Source organism: Apis mellifera, linkage group LG14 (assembly GCF_003254395.2).
Source record: "Apis mellifera strain DH4 linkage group LG14, Amel_HAv3.1, whole genome shotgun sequence".
Taxonomy (NCBI): domain Eukaryota; kingdom Metazoa; phylum Arthropoda; class Insecta; order Hymenoptera; family Apidae; genus Apis; species Apis mellifera.
In genome coordinates this window covers 9,031,857-9,046,540 of record NC_037651.1, presented here as the reverse complement: position 1 = coordinate 9,046,540, position 14,684 = coordinate 9,031,857, and the positions used below count along the sequence as shown (strand labels likewise).

Sequence of the window (14,684 nt, the reverse complement as noted above, 5' to 3'; positions counted from 1 at the left end):
AAATTGGTTTTATGTATTATAATAAAAATTTAAAAAAAGTAAATACGCTTCTTATTTTTTAAATCTCTTTTCTTATTAGAACATTTAACAATAGAAAATAAAAGTAATAGAAATATAAAAATCATATATACAAGTTATATATTTTTAATTCGAAATAATTTTCTTAATTTTTATTTGATTAAATTATTCTATAATTTCATCAAAATAAAGTAATAAAAAAAAAATATTATAAAAAGATATTTTAAGATATCTATGACATGTTTATTTAAAATTACAATATAGTCACAAAAACATGGCGCTGTGTTATATGAGGTAATAAAGTATTATTTAATGTTTTTTATCATATTTTATTTTAACTAATAATATTAATATTAAAAATTGATTTTATTTAGATTGCTTTCTCGAAGATGCATTGATCCTTGTACTTTTCGGAATTTTTACACTTGCAGGTAATTTATTATATAATGCGTAACCTTCATTTTATTTGAATGTTATTTATGTCGATTTATTATAAATTAAATTAAAATAATTTCTTAGCTCGCGAAATATCGCTGTCTCGAAACCTTTATTTAAAGAAACTACAATTTGTGAAACTCATGATGAGAAGAATTTGCGCCTCAAGAGACCTTTGTCACCACATTTGACTATTTACCAAATTCAATTAACAGCATTTCTTTCAATTACACATCGTACAACAGGCATGATATTATCAAGTTATGCTATGTTATTTGGTATAGGTAAGTTTATTATTTATTTTTATATAAAATAAAGAAAAAATAAATTTAATAATTTTTATTGACATTATAGGAACATTACTCATCCCAGGAGGTATTCCTTGTCTCATAGAAATAATCTCAGAATTAGGTTTATCTGCTCCTGTTCTTTTTGTAGGAAAAACTTTACTTGCTTTACCTGCTACATATCATACATTTAATGGATTGCGTCACTTGGTAATTTTTATAAAAATTATTACTATATTTATTAGAGAAAATACATATTTTTGACTAAAGTTTCTTTTTATTGTTAAAATTTGCAGGCTTGGGATTTAGGAATGTTCCTCACAATTAAGGAAGTGTATAGTACTGGTTATGCAGTGATTGCACTATCAGCAATTTCTGCTATTGCTCTTGCTGCTTTATAAATTTAGATAATTATATTATGTTGTGATATAACTTCTATCAAAAATTAATTGTATTATTAGATCAATAATAATCTATCTTGTACTTTGCGCAAATTATATTAAATTTATAACAAAAACAGAACTAGATGCTATTAGTAATTAATAGATATTATTAATAATTAATTTTTAATAGTAATGTAAACAAATTTAAAAATGTCAATTTATTTAACAATTATATTTATATTTGAATAATTATATTTTAATATATGCGAATATGTTAATAAATATATCATACAAAACCTTCAAGAGATGAATCAATAAATTTTTTATAAATTGCCATAAATCGCGCAACAAATGCTTCTAAATGAAAAATTGGTTTTGACCCTTTATGCATTCTATGTTCATATTCTGCTGCAACTGTTGCAATTTCAATTTTTAGCTGAAGATCACAATTTTTTATACATTCTTGTAAAAGGCCTTTAAATATTAAATCACATGGAATTGCATGAGTTAATAATTCATAAAGTCTATCCCTTATTGCAAGAAGTTTCTTTGGACTTTGTTCACTGACCATCATATTTGCTGTATTACGAATATACACTTGCCAGTCTGGTTCTGTAATATTTTGATCTGCAGTAAATGGATATCTAAAAATAAAAAATTAATATTTAAATTATTGTAATTAGATTTGTAAGAATATCAAATCTTTTAATGTTCTTACTGTTCAACTTTACAAGCTTCAAGCATTAATATAGCTCTTCTAAGATTTCTACCACTAGTTTCTGCCAATCTTGTAGCCAGTTCATCTGGTAATGTTAAACCTTCGCGTTTACAAATTGTATGCAAAATATCTTTTATATTTTTTATTGATGGTGCTGGAACTCTAATTCCTAAACATCGTGATCTAATGGCTGGCAATACACGAGATGTTGAATTTGCACAAAGTATTAATCTACATGTAGCAACATATTTCTCCATAGTTCTTCGAAGAGCATGTTGTGCATCTTTTGTCAATTGATCCACATTTGTGAGTAATACCACTAATAAATTATACCATAATATCATAATAAGTTATTAAGAAATATATGAAACTAGATAATCAATAATTATTAAAATTAAAAAATTTACCTTTAAATTCTTTTTGGCCATTTGGATCTATCTGATGTGTTTGAGCTGTTGTTTTTACTAAATCCATCACTACAACTCTATCATATATGCCAACATCACTTGGATTTACTTCAATATGATAGTTGCTGCTTATTGTTGAAATTTCTAATTTTTTCTTAGAAGGTGTCTGAAACCAATAATAAATTTATTTTTTATTGAAATTAAATTAAATATATAAAAATATATTTTATACTTCAAATGTCATTGTTTCCATTCTTAATCTTTCAGTTCCACTTCCATATAATTCTTTTATAATACACATTATACGAGTCTTTTTTCCTGCCCCTGATGGTCCATAAACTAATAAATGTGGAAAATCTCCTTTTTGTATCTAAAATTATAAAATAAGTTTATTTGTGAATAAAAATAAATTTCATTTATATTTAATAAGAAATGAAATAAATAATCATATAATTTTGGCATAACCTATCATTTTTAATTTAACCTATAAATTATATGTATTTTAAATCAAGATTACCATGTTTTTTAAATAATTTGCTTGTTCTTTATGATAATCCAACTTTCCGAGTGTTGTTGGACGATATTTATCCACCCAAAGACTCATATTTGCTTGAAAAATGCATAAAATGAATATTATTTAAATCTCTATTAAATTTATGATTTAATAAATTATTTAAATTATTTAAATATCATATTATAATAAATTATAATCATACTTCGAATATTGAACTTATTTAATAATGTTTTCTTTTATTTATCTATATATTTATAGTTATATATAAATTAAAAGTACTAGTATTTATCGTTTTCTAAGATACCGAATTCAAAAACGCGCGAAATTATAATCACATCAATCATAGATAAGGTATTTAATAGATTTCATAATCATTTTATAAAATTTGGTTTCGATCTTATTTAGAAAGACCATATATTATTCATGATATAAAAATATTTTTTAATATATTTATATTATATTTTCTAAAATTTTACAAATATATATTTATATTTATATTTGTAAAATATACATATAATCAATTAAATAAATAAATATATTTCATATTTTAATTTTAATTTATTTTAATTTTAATTTTTACTTTTATATTTTATTATACAATATATGTTTATTCTTAATAAAAAATTAACACACTTTGGTAAACATTATAAAAAAAACAAATCAATATTATCGACAATAAAATTACAAGATTAGTTTTTATAAAAATGAAATTATATATGAAATATAATATGCTATATACTTATTCATTATATTTAAAAGATAATTACTAATAATGGCAGTGTGAAAATGTTATTTTAATGAATATGCATTAACAATAAACATAAAATAACAAAAATTACTATGATATAAATCAAAGCAAACTTAAATATAAAATAAATGCAAGTTTAAACAAATTTTATATAAAGTTAAATTTGTTAAATGAAATGCAATGAATTTGATTTTGGATTGAAATTTAAAAAAAAAAATAGATTTTTAAATATTTAAAAATAAAGTTAATGTAAACTAACAGAAGATAGAATAGAATTTTTCAGACTTCATTATCACATATTTTCAACGATATGTACAAGATACACAATACATATATATTATGTTAATATTTTAAGTATATAGTACATCATGTAAATGCACTTAATTCATAGAATTATTTTGATAATATAGAAAATATATAATCTTATCTGAAGTGATAATTTCATGAAATTTGTAACAATTTCTAAATACATTTTCTTAAATTACTAATACATTCTTAAAAACATGCAAGTAACATATGAGTTGCATGATTTATAATTGTAATACTTTGGATAAATATATTGTCCAATTCTTTTTCATGCTAAATATATACAAATAACATTTAAATTATTAATTAAACTTATAATTAAATTTGTCGAAAATTATATGGCCAGTGAATAAAAGAATTAATGTATACATGTAATACAAAAGTAAAAGATCTTATTGACTTACGTTGTAAATTTCTACTTGATGTGCAAATTGCACATATAATTCTACATGAAATGTTTAATTGCTTACTGTATTAAAAATAAAAAGTATTATAATCGATATCGCAAAGTATATCGAATAACATGTTTATACCCAAACACCATGTGGATTCTTGCTTGTAGGTACTGCAGTCTCCAATTGTCTTGGTGAACCTATCATTTTACGTGTACTACCGGGTTTGTGGGCACCTATGAAATAAATATATAACATTTAATATATAATTAAAATTTTTAATTATATTTTAATTTAAATTTTGAATACCTTCAAATAATGATTTTACTTGTTCATCTTGACAAGCAACAGCAAGACTTTGTAAATTAGCTTCTTTCATATCTGCTACTAATCGTTCTACTTGTAATTTTTTCTCAACAATTGCAGATTCTAAACTTACTACTTCAAGCTTTAATGTTTCTGCACATTGTGAAGCTAACTCAGCAGAACGTTTAGCTTGTTCTACTTCATTTTGAAGATGTTCAACTTCGGTAATGATTTTACGCTCCATTATTTGTCTTTCATCTGTTTCACGACTTATATTGTGTTGTTCTATAGCAAGTTCTTCCATAACTAATCTATAATGCAAAAAAAAAAAAAAATAATTTTAATATTGTATTGCATTAAAATATTTAAACTTAATAAATTTTTACCTAATTTTATTTTTACATTGAAGTAATTCTGTTTCACAATTCGCCAATTTTGATCTTAGTAATGTAATTTCTGATTTTAATGTTTTTTCTTGTTGTCTAACTATTTCACTTTCTTCCTCAACATGTGCTAATTCTTTTAACTATAAAAACAATAAATGTAATTACAATTTTATTAATTAATAATAAATGTATAAAATATATACCTGTTCTTCAATAAGACGTCCTGTAGTTTCCATACGATTTACTTCTTGAGAAATGAAATCTATCTGATGCATCTGTTCTCTATTTTTAGTTTCCCAATATAATATTTCAGCATCAAACTAAAAGATAAATATTGGAATATATTTTAAATTTTTTTTTATAAATTTATAAGTATACATGAATTTATAACTTCATACTTTAGTAAGATCTGCTTGTTGGGCATTAATAGTATCACGTTGTTTATTGACTAGTCTTATAAGTTCAACATAGCGTTGAGTGTAAGCAACAGTAACCATATTTTGAGTTTGACCAGATAATTGATTTACAGATTGAGTTTGTCCTTTTGTTTCTTGAAATTCCTAAACATACATTAATAACATTGATAACAATAATTATATCGTAATATTATCTTTATATTAATTTATTCCTTTAATTTTCTCTCTTATTTACTTTCTCTTTATCAAAATAATATAAGAAATAATATATGAAAAATATAAGAAATATTTTGTGTGTGAGTGCGCGCGTGCGCGTGTGTACGTATTTTATATTTAAAAAATATATTTATCTGTAGAACCTGAATAAGATTTCTCTTTAGTTTGACAGAATTACTGGAAGATGGTTGATCTTCTTTATGAATATGAGGACTTCCAATATTTGTACTAGATTGAAAATGTGATCTTCCAGGACTATTTAAATTAGGTGGTGGAGGATCTCTGTATGGAGGTAAAGTTCTTAAAGGTGGTGAAGCTGGACCTGGAGGATCTCTATATGGGGGAACTTCACGCACTTTCTTTTGTGATAAATGTGTGTTACTTTCACTGCTAGTAGCATGAGTAGGCGACTGAGCTGGTTTTTGTATATTTTTTTTTATATTTAATTCCTTATTTTTTAAATGCAATGTAGGTTGAACTATGGCAACATTTTCCATTTGAATCTGAAATATATATATGTAAAATATGACAAGATATTGTATAAATAATGTTGAAAATATATATCATAATTTAAACATTATTTACTTCTGTATTATTTTCCATAACATGTCCATGCAATCCTCCAAATGTTAATGATTTTCTGATGTCACGATTTCTGTCAAGACATCCTTGTAAGTCATCAAATTCAGAATTTGCAATTACAGTATTCTTAGTATCATCTTGTCCATTATTACTTGTAATATGTTCTGTAGTAGGACTCATTATACCATTTGAACGTGTACCATGGTTTAAACGAGTTCCTAATGAGCTAGAAGCCTTATTATTTTCCGGAGTAGAACGTCTTAATATTAACTGAACTTCTGAAGAATATTCTCCCCATTTCACTAAAATCTTAATAAAAAAACAATAAATTATTCTATATTCTTAATAATGAATTTTTAATTATTTATTTCATATTAATCACCTTTAAAGGATTTTCATATGGAGCTAAGAGACGTTCATTTGTTCTCCATCTTTCTACTAAAGTGAATCTACCTGTTTGTCCTGTTGCATGGGCTAGAGCATATACTACATCCTAAAAATTAAATTTTATTATATAAATTATATTGTATATTAAATCACTAAATTTATAAATTATAAATTATAAAATACTTAAAATTATGAGAATATTATTATAATATTATTTTAATTATATAATATAATATTAATTATACATATATTAATATTAAATTTAAATATTTAAATAGATATTATCAACCTGACATGTAGTAGTTTCTGTAACACCACATACAATACGTTGTATTCCTTCTACCCATACTTTCAACTCCATAACGTCACCAATTTAGAATTTCAAGATTAAACTTTTGCATTGCAAAATTTTATCTCTAAAAAATTATAAAATTACTCAAACTAATTTAAATTATAATATTAAATGAATGTTCTTTGTAATAAGAAAATCAATAATTATGTATTTATCGACATACGTTTATATTTAAATTTCATCAAACAATCATGCTTGATAAAGTTTAAATAATATTACAATAATTAGACAATTCGTTGTCTATAACCTTAATCATATAATTATCAAAATGACAGATTTACATCCATGTTAATATAGAATATAGATAAACTTTCCTGTAATTTTTCCTGTAACAGTTTTGCCACTTATTAAAAAGTTAAGTTTTTGTAACTAATAATTAAATATGCTTTAATAAATAAATACATATTTATTATATATTTTAATTTTTTACAGTTTATAATATTTAATATTAAATAATAAGAAAATATTGTATATAATATGAATCATTCAATAATTTAAAATATACAAAATTCTAATTTTACTTTGTTACAAAAGAAAAAGCTGAATACATTAATTATAACACAGACAGAAAGATACAGAATAGATCTAATATATTTAATGTATTTTTTGTCCCATACTTTGAGAGCACTGGAATCCTTTTATCATCTTAATGTCATTTTCAATATTACCAATTGAAATCAATAACATTAGTAATGATTAAAATTGGAATTAAATTTCAATTATTAAATAAATAAAACAAATATTCTGTTCTACTATAATTGAATAAAACTGGAAAATTAAATAGAATTTGTTCAAATTTCTAATTAATAGATTAGATAAAAAGATGTAAAATTAATCAATAATATCGTCTTTTAAATTCATAAAATTTAAAGAATAAAGAGAACAAATAATACAAAAAAAAAAGATATGATAAAAATTAATCATCAGCCATTTCTTAAAAGTATTTTTAAAAATCTTTCTCAATCTCTTACTCAAAAGATAACACTAAATTTTAATTATTTTATTTTATCCTATCTTTGAATTTGTTTCGCACTCAAAGTATGGCGCTTATGTTTAATTCTTATTCTATCTTTATCTTTCTCCCTACTTATATTTTGTTTCATTTGTGGCACTTTAGAGATGGCGCTAATTTTTTACTCTATCTCTATCTTTATTTTATTATTTATTCTTTTAAAGTAAATATAAATATTTTATCTTGTACCTCGTTTTTGATTACATCTATTAAAACAAAATAATTCTTTTGAATATTATATAAATAAAATGCCGAAAGTACGTTCACAGAAAAAAACTCGTGTTCATAAAGAAGTTGTAAAACAAGGTATGAAATATTTATTATATTTTTTTATAGCACAACAAATTAATTTGCCAAAAATTTATAGGAATTTTATTTAATACGGATATTGGACAACACATTTTAAAGAATCCACTTGTTATTCAAAGTATGGTTGAAAAAGCAGCAGTTAGACCAACAGATGTAGTATTAGAAATAGGTCCAGGTACTGGTAATATGACAATAAAATTATTAGATAAAGCTAAAAAAGTAATCGCATGTGAATTGGATACTCGAATGGTAGCTGAATTACAGAAACGTGTACAAGGCACAGCCTATCAATCAAAATTGCAAATTATGATAGGCGATGTCCTAAAAACAGACTTACCATTTTTTGATTTATGTGTTGCTAATATACCATACCAAATATCATCACCTTTAGTATTTAAATTACTTTTACATAGGCCAATGTTTAGGTAAGTTTATTTTATTTAAAAATTGTTTATACATTATATGTTATAGTTTATTCATACAAATATAATTAAAATATTCAAAAGATATAAAATAATTATATAGAAAAAATAAGAAGAAACAGATTTGATTAGTATTATTTTCTACAGATGTGCTATACTTATGTTTCAAAGGGAATTTGCTGAACGTTTAGTAGCAAAACCAGGTGATAAATTATATTGTCGTTTAAGTATAAATACTCAATTGTTAGCACGTGTGGATTTGCTTATGAAAGTAGGAAAAAATAATTTTAGACCACCACCAAAAGTAGAATCAAATGTAGTTAGAATAGAACCACGTAATCCACCACCTCCAATTAATTATCAAGAATGGGATGGTTTAACACGAATTGCATTTGTCAGAAAAAATAAAACACTTTCTGCTGCATTCAAACAAACTACAGTTTTAACAATGTTAGAAAAAAATTACAAACTTCATTGTAGTTTAAATAATAAGGTTAAGTATGGATGTAACAAATATCTGAAAAAAAAACCTATCTTAATATTAACAAAAATTTTTTGTGATATTTAGATAATTACAGAAGGATTTAACATCAAAGACATGATAAGTGATATTTTACAAAAAGCAGATGCTGAAAATAAACGTGCAAGAACTATGGATATAGATGATTTTATCAGGTACATAAATTTTATGAATTCTTTTGATAATTGTAATTTACTCTAAGATTAATCTTATATTAAAACTTCCAGCCTTTTACATGCATTTAATGCAAAAGGAGTACATTTCATATGATTCAAAAGTGTAAATAATGTAAAAAATTTATATTATAAATTAAGAAAAATATACGATAGAAAAAAAATTTTTTTTGATTAATTTTAAATGTATTATATTCATATTTTATAATATTATATGTCAAAATGTACAATAATTTAAGAAAAAAAATGAAAACTAAAATAATTCCTTATAAACTAATTATTATATGATTTATACATAACATATATAATTTTACACATAGCAATTATTCTAAGTCTACATTTTTACAAAAAATGATATCTGTGTAAAATTTTAATTAAATTATTAATTTATAACATACAAATATATTTACAAATATTCTTTGGGAATCAAAATCGTAGGGAAATATAATGAATTTTGTTATACCTTAATGAAGGTAATAATGATACATGCATATATACATGCATTCATGTATACATGTATTTATAGAATTTTTGCTTTCTTTCTCATATTATCCAGAATTTAAAATAAGCATTATGTTTGAATTTGGTTATCTTTTTTACGTGATTAATTTATACAGTAGATAAAATTATAAATAAAATCTATGACACTTTAATATTTTATACATAATTTCCATATATTTTACAACACATGTGGAAGCCATTTTTATTTAAAAAATAAAGAAATGAAACAATTATTAATATTTTATATATATAATGCAATATGTTTCTAAATATTATATTCATTTTCTTATAATTATAAAGAAATATTGATAATAAATCATTAAAATTAACATGACTTCACCATGCTTTATCGTTGTATTTTATGCACACATGATTGTTTAAAAAAAATTATAATAATAACAATAAATTTTTAATCACATGATAAATTTCATCAAATAATTTCAATTAGAATTGTAATATCTTTCTAAATTCAAGCTAATTAATGAACAAATGCATTATTATTTTCATTGATTTTGATTTGGTGTTACCCTGAGATCTTATGTAACCCCTTGCAAATTTTCTAGGAGTTGCACATATTTATTATTTTAAATCAAATAATTTTTTAAATCGGAATGTTTCAATGTTGCATATTTCAATTTTAAGCAGGATGCCGTCGAGTTAATCGTGATCGATTCGATGAATTACGTGATCTACTGCTAGATCGTTTCCTTTTTTTACTTTTATGCTTATCCTTATGCTTTGATTTCTTTTTATATGTATACGACTTAGCTGAATAATTACTGCATTGACTATGCGATCTATAATCTTCGTCGAAATCTGAACTACTTAATGTTACTTCTCTCGTTTTAGATTTTAATTCACGACCTTTTCTTGAAACATCTCTAGTTATCCAATTGTTATCGTCATCACTCAAACCTCGTTGAGAGTCTCGTCGTCTAGAATTATCTCTCATTACTTTTTGAGATGCATAAGAAGATGCACTGCTACTTCTAGATAAAGATTGTCGATCATTTTTGTATCTTAATTCTTTTCGATGAGATTCTTTTCTATCTGGTATTTGCCTTGTTTTACCCCTCGTTTTAATTATTCTCTCATTTCTGCCGGTATCAAAATCACTTGAACTAGTAGTATATTTTCTTTTCGATTTTCGTAATGTATGAGATTTTACATTTTTAACATCATCTGATTCAGTACTACTATTGCTACTGAATGATTCATCATCCGAGTATCGGGTTTCTTTTTTGATTAAGTCCTTACGAACACGCACAGTAACTTTTGCGGAATGCTGTGGTGTGTAATAAACATATCTTTTTTCATCTGGTTTTGTTTGTGTTTCATGAGAACTACTATCACTACTAGTACTTAATCTTCTTTTTGTTGTTCGTTGAGTGTTTCTTTTGGTTCCTTTTTTTCTAGATTCACTTTCTCCGGAACTGGATAAATTTCTACTTGTTCGATTACGAACTCTCGATTCTATTGATCGATTGCGCCTTTTACTGGTTATACTTCTTTTCGTATGTTTTCTAGTACGATTTTGATATTTTCTACTTCTTCGAAAAGTGTAATCACTATCTGAATCAGAATTACTTTCATTAGATGAAGATGTTAATTCTCTTTTATTAATATTATGAGATGTACTAGGTTGAGCAATATCTTCATACGAAGTAGGTGCTGTAACTCTAATAATGACATAATTAATATATATAAATAATGTTATATATATGTAAATTAATATAAATTATATTTGACTTAAATCCAGAATTTCAAAATAAAATTTTTACTTACTCCGCATTATCATTTGGTATAAAAGAAATATTTATATCTTCAGGATCAGATGAAAGTAATTCTATGATTTCTGGTGTTCTTTCATGACGTGGTTTCACATAACCAATTACCTCACAGTCATTATCCGATGAAGAAGAATCAGAAGAAATAGTTAATACGTTTGGTACATTGTATGGAATTTCTAATTGAAAAGTCTGCCCTACAGTACTTGGACCTAAATAAAACAATATTTTATTATTCTAATTCTACATGAAATAATATATAACATAATATTATTAATAAGAAAAATTAAGTGAAAGATTTACCAGGCATATTGATTGTATGTGGTCCTACATTAGGCATTTCTGTATTCATTCTAAGATCGATTGCTTCATCTAAAACTCGAACATCTGAATCATCAGAACTAGTGCTAGCACTACTAGGTGCAGGTGACAAAACACTTGATACATATTCATTTGACAAACCTATAATAAATATTATCAATTAATAAATATTAAAGTATTAAATTTTTAATATAAGAATTATAAAATTAAATACCTTGTGGCAAATAAGTCACAGATTGATCATAACCAACTAAATCAAAATTAGTTCGTGCATAATTAAGTAATTCATGAACAAAATGATCTGTAAATGTGCTAAAATGAGGCCGTACTAAATCTCGAAATTCTGGACTTCTGATATCATACTGACTAAGAGCATCCAATATGACTCTCAATACATATGCAACATGAGAAGCATTGTTATTAAGTAATACTTGCAATTCTCTATTTAACCATGGTATGAGTCGATTTAATTCTCTTGGTTCTCTCCTATATAAAGAAAAGAATATTTTTTACATAAGAAATATATAAACAATGATTCCTTTTTTACATAGGAATTATATAAATAATATTTTACCGATAATAATCGGCACTACATTCACGAAAGCGACCAAACACATCTGGTAATGCAGTAGCCCAAATTCCAAGCCTATAAATATTACGACGATAATCGGCTGGATTTACACGTCTGCGTAAACGCTCTAACATTGAGACTTGTGGTACTATACTTGGTAATTGTTCTCTTCTTGCAACCTGGTCTGGATTAAGTACTACTTCACGTCTATGATGACCTGTCATAGTTGTCCTATAATGATTAAAATTATTTATACATAAAATTATTAGATATGTATATGTATATATATATATATAATGTATTAAATTAATTTAAGTTATATAATACCTATAATGAAAACGATGAGTACCAGTATCCATAGTATGACCCAATTCAAAATTAAGATCCAAAGTAGCCAATTCTCTGGGTACATGATATTGATCATAATCTTCTTCTGATCTAACATTGTGTATAATTGACTTAAATGTCTGTTTACACAATGGACATTCTGTCTTTATTTTAGACCATTGAAGTAAACAAGTAAAGCAAAATTGATGAAGACAACTATCAGTAAATGATGTATTCACTAATTTGCCTAAACAAATGCTACAATTTGGCGGAGGTGAAACTGCACCATCACTACGATCACTATTATCTGGATTTTGTACAGGTGCTTCTGATTTAATAGGTTCTTCTGCACCTGCAGCAGAATCCTTTATTTCCAATGGACCTTCCATTATACACTAATATGTTTATCCATTTATCAAAAGGAACTATCCTGAAATATATAATAATATATATATAATATATTTATATTTTATATGTTTTATATATATACATAAATTATATTCAACATTAATAAATTTGTTTAAAATATTAATTCTATTTGTAATATTTAATATATATATGAGTTTAATGTATAAATTAAAATTATTCAATTGTTATTATTCAAATTAAATTATTACACAATATTAGTAATTATATTTATTAGCTTATGAAGTTTTACATAACAATATTTATGAAAAATATTAAAATTTATCATTATTACTTAATATTATTCATAAATACTTCCTTAATATAATTTTTTAAGATGTTATATAAATAATTTTATTATAGAATACAAATTAGTAGCTAATAAAACAACTAAATTGAATATAAATTCTATTACGCAGGTTTTCGTCAATGTTCATTCATATGTTCAAAAAACAATAAAATAAAAGCCTTTCTATTTTATAATTCATTGAAAATCAATATGATTAACTTTTAAAAACTTGATTTTATTTAAAGAAAAAAAAATACTACATGAAAAAGAAAAAGGCGTCATAAAGCTGTTTTATAATCGGTATGTTTCCATTTTATTCAACTTGTTATTGATTATCGATGTCACTATTTTTTTTATAAATCATATAGTTATTTTGATGCCATTTCTTACCTGTGAAGAACAAAAAAAGAATATCAGCGTTAATATGAAAAATAATTACTATCTTGATGAAACTATCTTCTTTCAGAAACAGTACTCTTACAGCAACCCATGATCGCAAAACGGAAACTGGTATAGCATAATGCTATGAATGAGACAGATATTAACCGAAGGTAAGAATTAATATCATCAGTGAGAATTATATCATCATACCTTCTTAAACAAAATTCCTAGTGTAATGGAGAGAATATATAAATATATATTATAGTTAAAATCAATTTATTTATTCGAATTTTATTTTTAATATTTGTTTTTAATAATTTTAATTGTTGATATTATTCATTATTTTATTTAATAATATGAAAATAATTAAAAAATATATTTGAAGATAGTTAATTTGCTTCTATTATATCATCTATCTTAACAGTATTGCCAATATTACAATATTTTAAAATAGTTTAGTGTTAATTTATTGTATAAGAAAAATAAAATATTTTATATTTTATTTAAGGTTTAAGGTTTAATCATAATTATGTAAAATTATAAATAAATATTATTTTTACTGATTTTTTTTATCATATTTTTATTTTCGAATATTTTCGGTTGTAATATATACATTTCTTATAAATTGTTTTATTCTTATTTTTTTTGTTCATAATTTATAATATAATTTATATTTTAAATCTGTAATTTTGGTAATCTTGTCAAAGATTATATTTAGAATTCTTTTATAGAAAACATTTCTTACTATATTTATTATATCCTTGTATATTGAATTAATTTTTAATAATAAAATAATAAAAACAAAATGTATAA

The 14,684-nt window shown here is 23.7% G+C and overlaps 5 protein-coding genes across 6 annotated transcripts; 2 read left to right on the top strand and 3 right to left on the bottom strand.

Annotated features, from left to right (window-relative positions):
• The first annotated feature begins 211 nt into the window (after positions 1–211).
• LOC409549 (succinate dehydrogenase cytochrome b560 subunit, mitochondrial) lies at positions 212–1,424 on the top strand. Its single transcript, XM_006564850.3, has 5 exons — positions 212–312; positions 393–449; positions 538–737; positions 808–950; positions 1,037–1,424. Exons 1-5 carry the CDS (start codon positions 293–295, stop codon positions 1,139–1,141), a joined length of 525 nt encoding a protein of 174 aa, XP_006564913.1. The 5' UTR covers positions 212–292; the 3' UTR covers positions 1,142–1,424.
• LOC551990 (replication factor C subunit 3) lies at positions 1,337–3,114 on the bottom strand. The gene is made up of 6 exons (XM_624373.5): positions 2,965–3,114; positions 2,766–2,857; positions 2,481–2,618; positions 2,249–2,414; positions 1,842–2,160; positions 1,337–1,767 (listed from the first exon to the last, which is right to left on the bottom strand). The coding sequence occupies exons 2-6, from the start codon at positions 2,850–2,852 to the stop codon at positions 1,410–1,412; spliced, it is 1,068 nt and encodes a 355-aa protein (XP_624376.1). The 5' UTR covers positions 2,853–2,857; positions 2,965–3,114; the 3' UTR covers positions 1,337–1,409.
• Positions 3,115–4,188: 1,074 nt separating this feature from the next.
• Positions 4,189–7,172, bottom strand: LOC410542 (ras association domain-containing protein 8). 2 transcript variants are annotated; one of them, XM_394021.5, is made up of 10 exons: positions 7,017–7,172; positions 6,791–6,917; positions 6,497–6,607; positions 6,118–6,423; positions 5,676–6,035; positions 5,299–5,460; positions 5,104–5,220; positions 4,901–5,040; positions 4,518–4,825; positions 4,189–4,444 (listed from the first exon to the last, which is right to left on the bottom strand). In XM_394021.5, the coding sequence occupies exons 2-10, from the start codon at positions 6,860–6,862 to the stop codon at positions 4,344–4,346; spliced, it is 1,677 nt and encodes a 558-aa protein (XP_394021.2). In that variant the 5' UTR covers positions 6,863–6,917; positions 7,017–7,172; the 3' UTR covers positions 4,189–4,343. The 2 variants fall into 2 exon arrangements, with proteins under 2 accessions (XP_394021.2, XP_006564914.1); XM_006564851.3 differs by having other exon boundaries at positions 5,889–6,035.
• Positions 7,173–7,946: 774 nt separating this feature from the next.
• On the top strand, positions 7,947–9,467 carry LOC552043 (probable dimethyladenosine transferase). The gene is made up of 5 exons (XM_006564852.2): positions 7,947–8,171; positions 8,233–8,599; positions 8,744–9,089; positions 9,165–9,271; positions 9,344–9,467. Exons 1-5 carry the CDS (start codon positions 8,114–8,116, stop codon positions 9,384–9,386), a joined length of 921 nt encoding a protein of 306 aa, XP_006564915.1. The 5' UTR covers positions 7,947–8,113; the 3' UTR covers positions 9,387–9,467.
• LOC410541 (E3 ubiquitin-protein ligase Topors) lies at positions 9,460–14,060 on the bottom strand. The gene is made up of 7 exons (XM_394020.7): positions 13,881–14,060; positions 12,797–13,226; positions 12,473–12,700; positions 12,113–12,384; positions 11,881–12,039; positions 11,576–11,789; positions 9,460–11,469 (listed from the first exon to the last, which is right to left on the bottom strand). The coding sequence occupies exons 2-7, from the start codon at positions 13,183–13,185 to the stop codon at positions 10,428–10,430; spliced, it is 2,304 nt and encodes a 767-aa protein (XP_394020.3). The 5' UTR covers positions 13,186–13,226; positions 13,881–14,060; the 3' UTR covers positions 9,460–10,427.
• Positions 14,061–14,684: the final 624 nt, after the last annotated feature.